Source organism: Salvelinus sp. IW2-2015, unplaced genomic scaffold (assembly GCF_002910315.2).
Source record: "Salvelinus sp. IW2-2015 unplaced genomic scaffold, ASM291031v2 Un_scaffold16327, whole genome shotgun sequence".
Classification (NCBI taxonomy): Eukaryota; Metazoa; Chordata; class Actinopteri; order Salmoniformes; family Salmonidae; genus Salvelinus; species Salvelinus sp. IW2-2015.
The window spans coordinates 274,276-285,492 of record NW_019957536.1 but is presented as its reverse complement, the minus strand read 5'-3'; the positions used below and the strand labels follow the sequence as shown (position 1 = coordinate 285,492).

At 40.1% G+C, this 11,217-nt stretch overlaps 1 protein-coding gene across 3 annotated transcripts in view; it reads left to right on the top strand.

Annotated features, from left to right (window-relative positions):
- LOC112080475 (cell adhesion molecule CEACAM20) overlaps positions 1-11,217 on the top strand; it is a 24,138-nt gene that overhangs the window by 5,317 nt on the left and 7,604 nt on the right. For 2 of the 3 annotated variants that reach the window (XM_024146258.2, XM_070442603.1), the window contains 4 exons: positions 6,450-6,704; positions 7,069-7,186; positions 8,784-8,821; positions 9,339-9,382. In XM_024146258.2, the coding sequence (XP_024002026.2) occupies positions 6,450-6,704; positions 7,069-7,186; positions 8,784-8,821; positions 9,339-9,382 (455 nt within the window). The remainder of the gene's footprint in view (positions 1-6,449; positions 6,705-7,068; positions 7,187-8,783; positions 8,822-9,338; positions 9,383-11,217) is intronic. The other variant, XM_070442602.1, reaches the window with a different exon arrangement.

The following is an 11,217-nucleotide window of genomic DNA, read 5'->3' as shown; positions in this document are numbered from 1 at the left end:
TTTGGGAGCCCTTCTGAACATGGCGCCAATGTAAAACCACGATTTTGGTTATAAAATATGTCACATTTCCCGAACAAAGACATAAATGTATTGTATTAAACATGATGTCATAAAGACTGGTCATCTGATGAAAGTTGTTCAAAGGTTAGTTGATTAATTTTGATACTCTTTGTGGGTTTTGTGAAAAGCTATCTTTCCGGGTGAAAAAAATGGCTGTGTTTTTTGGGAAATGGTTTTTGGGGTTTTGAAAGACTAAATAAATATGGATGTTGGTTGTTTTGCTGTAAAACATTTTAAAAATCGGTGACATGTTGGCTGGATTACTAGATGTTTTATCTTTCATTTGCTGTATTGGAAGCATTGTGATTCATTAATTAATATTTTATGATATCCCTGTGGGAAGCTAAGGCTAGGCTATCTAGTCAGCGTTCTTGAATGAGAATGGATGGGGGGTCCGGTAGAGGTTTAAAGTTGCTTTTTACATTGGCGCATATTGCAACTTTTACTTTCTCTCAAACATGTTTTTGCATAATTTAAACCAAATTGGAACATGTTTTCATTATTTATGGTGAGACTAAATTGGATTTACTTATGTGTTACATTAAAGTAAAATAAAAAGGGTTTTTTGTTCGATGTCAGTAATTCGTTGTAATTGTCATGTATTACAATATAATTAATAAATCACACCGGATTAATTCTGTTCGGCTTTTTTTTGGTCCTACCAAGTAGATCTGGTATCGGCGGTTGAAAAATATAATCAAGTCGACCTCTAATATACCACCACATAGTTCAAAAGTTTTGGGGTCTACTTAGGAATGTCTGTTTTGAAAGAAAAAAGCACATTTTTGGGACAAAATACAATCAAGATTTGATTCAGAACACAGAGTATAGACACCTTGTCATGTTGTAAATGTAATAAGTAACACGCCAAAACACCAGTGAAGAGGCGACTCCGGGATGTTCGCCTTCTAGGCAGTTGCAAAAAAATAAAAAAATAAAAAAGCCATATATCAGACTGGCCATAAAAAAATATTAGACGGGCAGAAAGAACACAGACACTGTGCAGAGGAACTCTGCTAGAAGGCCAGCATCCGGAGTCGCCTCTTCATGTTATGTTGAGATGGGTTTTCGGGTACTATTTAATGAAGCTACCAGTTGAGGATTGTGGAGGCGTCTGTTTCTCAAACTAGAACACCTTAATGTACTTGTCTCTTGTCAGTTGTGCACCGGGCCTCCCACTGCCTCTTCCTATTCTGGTTAGAGGCCAGTTTGCTCTGTTCTGTGAAAGGAGTAGTACAACAGCATTGTACAAGATCTTCAGTTTTTGGCAATTTCTCACATGGAAAGCTTAATTTCTCAGAAGAATAGACTGACGAGTTTCAGAAAGAAAGGTATTGGTGTTTCTGGCCATAATGAGCATGTAATCGAACCCAAATGCTGATGCGCCAGATACTCAACTAGTCTAAAGAAGGCCAGTTTTTATGCTTCTTTAATTCAAGAACAACAGTTTCTAGCTGTGCTAAACATAATTGCAGAAGGGTTTTCTAATGATCAATTAGCCTTTTAAAATGAGAAACTTGGATTAGCTAACAACAACGTGCCAATTGGAACACAGGAGTGATGGTTGCTGCAATGGGCTCTGTACGCCTACGTAAGATATTCCATTACAAATCAGCTGTTTCCAGCTACAAAAGTCATTTACAACACAAAATGTCTACACCGTTATTTCAACTTATTTTAAATGGACCAAAAAAAATGGCTTTTCTTTCAAAAATAAGGACATTCTATATTTTAGAATGATAGTGAAGACATCAAAAAGATGAATATCACATATAGAAACAACATATATAAACTTCCAGCAAAAAAATAAACGTTCCTTCTTCATGACCTGTTTTTCAAAGATAATTAGTAAAATCCCAAAAATCCAAACTTCACAGATCTTCATTGTAAATGGTTTAAACACTGTTTCCCATGCTTGTTCAATGAACCATAAACAATTAATGAACATGACCTGTGGAACGTCATTGAGACACTAACAGCTTACAGACGGTAGCATAATGTCAAGTTATGAAAACTTAGGACACTAGAGAGGCCTTTCTACTGACTAATAAATGTCAATGTCCGTACTGTGAGACGCCCAAGACAGCACTACAGGGAGACAGGACACACAGCTGATCGTCCTGCAGTGGCAGGCCACGTGTAGCACCACCTGCACAGGATCGGTACATCCGAACATCACACCTGTGGGACAGGTACAGGACGGCAAAACAACTGCCGAGTTACACCAGGAATGCACAATCCCTCCATAAGTGCTCAGATTGTCCACAAATAGGCAGGACTGAGGGCTTGTAGGCCTGCTGTAAAGGCAGGACCTCACCAGACATACACGGCAACAACGTGCCTATGGGCACAAACTCACCGTCGCTACACCAGACAGGACTGGCAAAAAGTGCTCTTCACTGACGAGTCCGTGGTTGTGTCTCACAGGGTGATGGTCAGATTCGCGTTTATCGTCGAAGGAATAGCATTACACGAGGCCTGTACTCTGGAGGCGGGATCGATTTGGAGGTGGAGGATCCATCATGGTCTAGGGCCGTGTGTCACAGCATCATCAGACTGAGCTTGTTGTCATTGCAGGCAATCTCAACGCTTTGCATTACAGGGAAGACATCCTCCTTCCTCATGTGTACCCTTCCTGCAAGCTCATCCTGACATGACCTCCAGCATGACAATGCCACAAGCCATACTGCTCGTTCTGTGAGTGATTTCCTGCAAGACAGGAATGTCGGTGTTCTGCCATGGCCAGCGAAGTGCCGATCAATCCCATTGAGCACGTCTGAGACCTGTTGGATCGGAGGGTGAGGGCTAGGGCCATTCCCCCAGAAATGTCCAGGAACTTGCAGGTGCCTTGGTGGAAGAGTGGGGTAACATCTCACAGCAAGAAATGGCAAATCTGGTGCAGTCCATGAGGAGGAGTACTTAATTCACCTGGTGGCACACCAGATACTGACGGTTACCGGACATTTCTGGGGGGAATGGCCCTAGCCCTCACCCTCCGATCCAACAGGTCTCAGACGTGCTCAATGGGATTGATCCGGGCACTTCGCTGGCCATGGCAGAACACCAACATTCCTGTCTTGCAGGAAATCACTCACAGAARGAGCAGTATGGCTTGTGGCATTGTCATGCTGGAGGGTCATGTCAGGGTGAGCCTGCAGGAAGGGTACCACATGAGGCAGGAGGATGTCTTCCCTGTAACACACAGCGTTGAGATTGCCTGCAATGACAACAAGCTCAGTCTGATGATGTGTGACACACCGCCCCAGACCATGATGGATGCTCCACCTCCAAATCGATCCCGCTCCAGAGTACAGGCCTCGGTGTAATGCTCATTCCTTCAACGATAAACGCGAATCTGACCATCACCCCTGGTGAGACACAACCGCGACTCGTCAGTGAAGAGCACTTTTTTGCCAGTCCTGTCTGGTGCAGTGACGGTCGGTTTGTGCACCTAGGCGATGTTGTTGCCGGTAATGTCTGGTGACAACCTCCCTTACAGCAGGCCTACAAGCCCTCAGTCCAGCCTATTGTGGACAATCTGAGCACTTATGGAGGGATTGTGCATTCCTGGTGTAACTCGGGCAGTTGTTGTTGCCATCCTGTACCTGTCCCACAGGTGTGATGTTCGCATGTACCGATCCTGTGCAGGTGGTGCTACACGTGGCCTGCCACTGAGAGGACGATCAGCTGTGTGTCCTGTCTCCCTGTAGCGCTGTCTTGGTCGTCTCACAGTACGGACATTGAAATGTATTAGTCAGTAGAAAGGCCTCTCTAGTGTCCTAAGTTTTCATAACTGTGACCTTAATTGCCTACCGTCTGTAAGCTGTTAGTGTCTCAACGACCGTTCCACAGGTGCATGTTCATTAATTGTTTATGGTTCATTGAACAAGCATGGGAAACGGTGTTTAAACCCTTTACAATGAAGATCTGTGAAGTTATTTGGATTTTTACTAATTATCTTTGAAAAACAGGGTCCTGAAAAAGGGACGGTTTTTGTTTTTTTGCTGAGTTTATATATATTTGTTTCTATTTGTGATATTTCATCTTTTTGATGTCTTCACTATTATTCTAAAATGTAGAAAATACATAGGAATGTCCTTATTCTTTAAAGAAAAGCAATTTATTTTGGGTCATTTTTAAAATAAGTGTAATATGGTGCAAAATATACCCGCAAAACACCAGTCTCAACYTCAACAGTGAAGAGGCGACTCCGGGATGCTGGCCTTCTAGGCAGAGTTCCTCTGCACAGTGTCTGTGTTCTTTTGCCCGTCTTAATATTTTATTTTTATTGGCCAGTCTGAGATATGGCTTTTTTATTTTTTTATTTTTTTGCAACTGCCTAGAAGGCGAACATCCCGGAGTCGCCTCTTCACTGTTGACGTTGAGACTGGTGTTTTGCGTGTACTATTTAATGAAGTTGCAGTTAGATAATACTGCCGTTTCAAGTCAATAGTCATTTACAACATTATAATGTTATTTACTGTGTTTCTGATACAATTTGATGGTATTTTAATGTCAAAATGTTTGCTTTTCTTTCAACTAAGACATTCCTAAGTGCAATTTTAGAACGGTGTGTGTGTATATTAGAGGTGACGATGATTAGGATTTTTACGCCGATACAGATTATTGGAGGACCAAAAAAAGAGTACAGATTAATCGGTTGATTTCTATATATATATTTTGTATTATAATTAAACAATACTGAATGAAAAAATATTATTTTAACTTAATGATCACATAAATACAACTATTTAGTCTCAAATAAATAATGAAAAATCAGTTAAATTTGGTTTAATAATGCAAAACAAGTGTTTGGAGAAGAAAGTAAAAGTGCAATCGCCATGTAAAAAAGCTAACGTTTAAGTTCTTTGCTCAGAACATGAGAACATTTGATGTGGGTTCAATATTCCCAGTTCTTCAATATCCAGTTAGTTTTAGGTGTAGTTATTATAGAATTAGGACAATTTCTCTCTATACCATTTGTATTTATATACCTTTGACTATTGGTGTTCTAATAGGCACTATAGTATGTGCACGTAATATTTGGGAGTGTCGAGTTGAATCAATAAACAGATTGCTAGAGCTTGTGGCGAAAACGCAGTAAATGCTGTTTAATGAATGTACTGAGTGCTGCTGCCTACCACCGCTCAGCCAGACTGCTCTATAAATCATAAGCATAATTATAATAAACACAGAAATACGAGCCTTTTGGTCGTTAATATGGTCAAATCGGAAACTAATATTAAAAACATGTTTATTCTTTAAGTGAAATACGGAACAATTTGTATTTTCGAACGGGTGGCAACCCTAAGTCTAAATATTTGTTTACATTGAAGCTTCAATGTTATGTCTATATTATGTAAAATTCTGGCAATTAAATTCGTCTTTTGTTAGGAAGAAAACAGTTCGCAACGAGCCAGGCAGCAAAATGTTGCATATACTCGACTCTGCTTGCACTGATTGCAAGAGAAGTGACACAATTTCCCTAGTTAATATTGCCTGCTAACGTGCATTTATTTTAACAAATATGCAGTTAAAAAATATTGGAAAACTGTTGGAAACATTCCAGGTGAAGCTGGTTGAGAGAATGCCAAGCGTGTGCAAGCTGTCATCAAGGCAAAGGATGGCTACTTTGAAGAATCTAAAATATTTTGATTTGTTTTACACTTTTTTTGGTATACTAATAATCAAATTTATTTATATGCCTTCGTACTAGTCATGATATCTCAAGGTGGCTGTACAGAAACGCCTAAAACCGAAAAGCAAGCAATGCGAGTGTAGAAGCACGGGTAGCTAGGAATAACATCCCGAGAAAGGCCAAAACCTAGGAAGAAACTAGAGAGGAAAGGCTATGAGGGGTGGCGCGTCCTTCTTATGCTGTGCCGGGTGGAGATTTATAACAGAACATGGCCAGGATGTTATAATGTTATAAATGACCGTCTGGGTAAATAATAATATTTAACTAGTTTGATGGGTGAGCAACAGCACCTCGGGAGTAAAGATGTCAGTTTGGCTTTCTATGGCTGATCATTAAGAGATATCTCTACCTAATCGGCGGAGCATCCTCTGAGATTAACCTTAGCAGTGGATATTCTCATATGTGAATTATTTCCCTAGTTTTGAGTGTGTGATTCGAAACTTTCTAGCCGATGAGCAGATAATAAAAAAGAGAATGTATAGTACTGGAATGTTGGTTAATCTGTATATATTATATAGGTTTATTATTATTGATATTATAATATGTAAATGGGTATATGTATGTAGGTCGCTATGTTAATTATAGAATGTATGTATGCTGGTTTTGTTTGAGTGGGTGTGTAGATCAAGCGTGGATAACGAACGTAACGCCGATGGCTACCTCTAATTGGAACTGGTGATCTGTGTTACAGATGGACCTGATGGTATGGAAATAATGGGTCCATCTGAAATAGAAGTAGGACAGAAGWTTACATTGACCTGCTCTGCTGACTCCATACCGACTTCTAGTTACACCTGGYTGCTTAACGGGACAGAGATACCTGGACATTCACCTGAGTTCACTAAAGAGAAGAGTGAATACTCTGACAGTGGGGATTACACCTGTACAGCAACAAATAATGTCACTGGAAACAAAACATCTGTGGTCCATAAACTGTCAGTAAAAGGTAAAGTTAGCAGAAGCTTTTATGACTATGAACGAAGTAAGTCGATAGTAATTACATTTTTAAGAATCTCCAACTTGCATAGCATACAGTAGGCTGTTTCACATTGTAAATATGTATACTGCTGTCGTTTTGACACCATAGAGATATCTATTTTAAAACCTGCTGCTGATATGCTATGTAAGAATGTTCCATTTAGAAAACTTGATGCCAGATTCAATCGTATCTGTTTTGCATTTCAAACTTGTTTAGAAATAATGCCATTAGGTGTATTTGTTGTAATTGTTACCCAGATGCACTGTACTGCTTATTCACTGTGTGTAGCGTTTCTCTCATCTGTGTATGGTTCTCTCCCTGGTTTCTYCAGCGGAGGGCTCTCTATCTCAGGGTCTGTCTGCTGGTGCCATTGCTGGGATTGTGATTGGAGTATTGTTGGTTTTGGGAGTGGCAGTTGGTGTGGCGGTCTACTTCATGAAGATGAAGGGGTGAGGGAAGAAAAAAAAAAAAAAATGTTTCTTTCTGAAATGACAGTTTGAAATCAGATTTACTTGATTTAGATAAATAATGACTACAAAGTATTCTTTGTCAACTTCTTTTATGAAAAAGTTTTACAATTGAATCCATTTCACAATACAGTAAGTATATCACTTACTGTATTCTTTGTTTTTGTCTTGGGGCTTCAGCTTGTCTCCCATACCAACAGCCTGAAATGTGGGTCTGTGCATACTTAATATCTGTCCCACATATCCTTTCTCTGTATGGTGTCTTTGGGTTAAATTGATTGGGTTAGCTTTGAAATAGCTTTCATAGCTAAATGCTGTTTTTTCAGAACCAAATAGTTAGCAGTTATTTTAAGATACCATACAGTAAACCAATAAAGTCTCATTTGTTTCTTGCTCAATTCTCTGTAGTATCAACCACCTGTAAATCAGTCTATCTATGGCATAAAGCATTTGGTAACCAACCTAAGGGCCAAATCGGAGGTGTATAGTAAGGCTCAATCTAGAAACGGAGTATAACAGTAGTATACATGTATATTGAAAAACAGCGCAGGCCCAATAGTATTTGAAGGAGAATCAGTTCTAAATGCCACTGCAATTTTCTGTGTGGTTAATGGTTTACTAGTCASAACCCACAGATGGAAATCACAACTGTATGCAGTATTAACAGGAAGAAAGGGGGAAAGTATTAGCTTTGTGGCATATGTCCTTGACCTCTGACCCTCAGGTTTCCGTGTCTCTCTGACCCATAGCTGAAACTAAAACAAATGTTTGTAAATGATAAGTCTGTCTGTATCCTAATGTACTTTAACTCATGGAATGTATGTTTTTTAAATTTGTATTTAACCTTGATTTAACTAGGCAAGTTAGTTGAGAACAAATTCTTATTTACAATGAAGGCCTAGGAACCATGGGGTAACTGCCTTMTTCAGGGGCAGAACGACAGATTTTCACCTTGGTGTTTCGAACTAGCAACCTTTCGGTTACTGGCCCAACGCTCMAACRRCTAGACTACCTGCCGCCCCAAACCTGTTAGAGGCCATGGAGAGATTTCTAAAGTTGGGTAATCAATTYTGAATTTCTGTGTTTTCACCATTTGTTTAGAGACCATTTACTGTGATAGAGCCCTATCAAAAGTTGTCTCTGTTTTAACTCCAAGGTATGGCTTTTCAAGTAACCAAACACACATTTCTGGAATCAGATATGAGATGAGTTATAATAAGAGAGGGGTTCAAAATAAATAGTAAAAAACATGTGAAGTCTGTGTAAACGTCAATTGAAGGGCAGTTGACCATTTCCTAAAGGTCATTATAGATGAATAACAACCAAAGTATTGCTCCGCCGCGTGAAGAGGAGATATTCTGTTGTTTACAGTAAAATGAGTTGATAATCTGATAACAGATTGACCCTCCCTGTATTTGGCTGGCAGGGCTGGTTGTCAATGGTTGTTATGAACAAATGTTATTCTACAGAATTTGTTGGTGGTTCAATGTTGAGCACTTGCCTCYTCTAAATTAGCTACATGTGTCTCTGCAAATAATAATTTCCTAAAGATACTGACTGCTTCCTAATTTACATTTAGTTTCTTCAAGAAAGAATCCTCCAGGAGTGTTGGCAACAGTTAAGTATGAGTTCTGTGTCTCACATGCATCTATTGATTTAGTAAATTAATAATTGATGTATATTTCTAKGTAATGACCTTCTGGTCTCCATCTACTTCTGCTCTGTCTACTAACAATCTCTAATAGTCAGTTGATCTCCATATCTCTACCCACTGGTTGAATCAATGTTGTTTCCACGTCATTTCAATGAAATAACATTGAACCAATGTGGAATAGATGTTGAATTGACTTCTGTGCCCAGTGGGTCTGTTCCCAGCTCTAAATACCTCATTTCCTCTGTCTACGTAGGCAAACAATCTCTCTGCTCCTGCTAACCATAATCTTCAACACAGACACACAAAATATGAACTAACGATAACCTACTAATCTTAAGCATTATGCCTGTAATCTAAGGCAATGCTTTCAATGAAGGTGTGCGTATAGACAATCAAAGTTGATCAGTGCTTCATGATTGTGAAGCCTATATGCTGTAAAGTACAGTCCCATCTCTAACTGCTGTTTGTGTGTCATCTCAGCAGGTAAKAGCTCTGCTAACGGAGGGGGACCAGGAGGAAACCAGGTACTATGCATTTAACTGTCAAATATTTCTCTTTTCATAGCTTCCATAGTACATTTGTTTATCTGGTATGGATGTCAAATCAAATCAAAGTTTATTTGTCACATAAACCTGGACAAAGGCCAGACTGTTTGTTAGTAGACGCCAGGAGACATATAACATATATATGATTGTAATAGTTAGGCTAACTATTTATTGACCCATCTTTATCTACACTGTGACAAGGAATCGGTGATTATCGTCATTACATTATTTTCTTCAGTCTTACACAACGCTGATATTTATATTGTGATCAGGATCTCTGATAGCTTGTCTGGCTATGAGACAGTACTGGTAGCCCAGTGTGCAGCTGTTTGTACTCAAAATGGCAGAATCAAAATAATAAAACCATGTCAGTCGCTTATCTGTGCACCTGCAGTATGTCAATAATGGATGTAGTAAACATTGGTATTACATTATAGCCTACATAACTAAAATGGCGCCGGAAGAAATGGCAGCAGTTTTACGGGCGCCCAACCAATTGTCCTTTTTTTTCTCGCATTATTTATATCTTATTTTGTACATAATGTTTCTGCAAAAAATCTTACGGCAAAAAATTGCTTCTGGATATCAGGACAGCGATCACTCACCTTGGATTAGACGAAGATATTTCTTCAACAAGCAAGACGCACAAGACATTCTCCAAACACTCGACAGGGCCATCATCCCCGTTATTTGCAAGAGGCGGTGACGCAGGTACGGAGGACAAAGACCCGGCTGCCTGGTCAGGACCGGAAAAGGCGAGTGGGAAAGCTGACGTTACCATCAATACTACTCGCCAACGTGCAAACATTGGACAATAAACTAGACGAGGTACAATCACGAATATCCTACCAACGGGACATCAAAAACTGTAATATCCTATGTTTCACGGAATCGTGGCTGAATGACGACATGGATATTCAGCTAACGGGATATACGCTGCACCGGCAATATAGAACAGCACACTCCGGTAAGACGAGGGGGGGCGGTCTGTGCATATTTGTAAACAACAGCTGGTGCACGAAATCTAAGGAAGTCTCTAGATTTTGCTCGCCTGAAGTAGAGTATATTGTGATAAATTGCAGGCCACACTACTTGCCCAGAGGGTTTTCAGCTATACTTTTCGTGGCTGTTTATTAACCACCACAGACAGATGCTGGCACTAAGACCGCACTCAGACAGCTGTATAAGGAAATAAGCAAACAGGAAACCACTCACCCAGAGGCGGCGCTCCTAGTGGCCGGCGACTTTAATGCAGGGAAACTTAAATCAGTTCTACCAAATTTCATCAACCTGTTAAATGTGCAACAGAGGAAAACAAATCTAGATCACCTGTACTCCACACACAGAGACACGTACAAAGCTCTCCCTCGCCCTCCATTTGGTAAATCCGACCACAAATCTATCCTCCTGATTTGCTTACAAGCATAAATGAAAGCAGGAAGCATCAGTGACTCGGTCTATAAAAAGTGCTAAACTACAGGACTGTTTTGCTATCACAGACAGGAACATGTTCCAGGATTCTTCCTATGGCATTGAGAGTACATCACATCAGTCACTGGTTTATCAATAAGTGCATCGAGGACGTCGTCCCACAGTGACTGTACGTACATACCCCAACCAGAAGCCATGGATTACAGGCAACATTCGCACTGCCGCTTTCAAGGTGCGGGACTCTAACCCGGAAGCTTACAAGAAATCCTGCTATGCCCTGTGACGAACCATCGAACAGGCAAAGCGTCAATACAGGGCTAAGATTGAATAATACTACACCGACTCCGACGCTCATCTTATGTGGCAGGGCTTGCAAAACTATG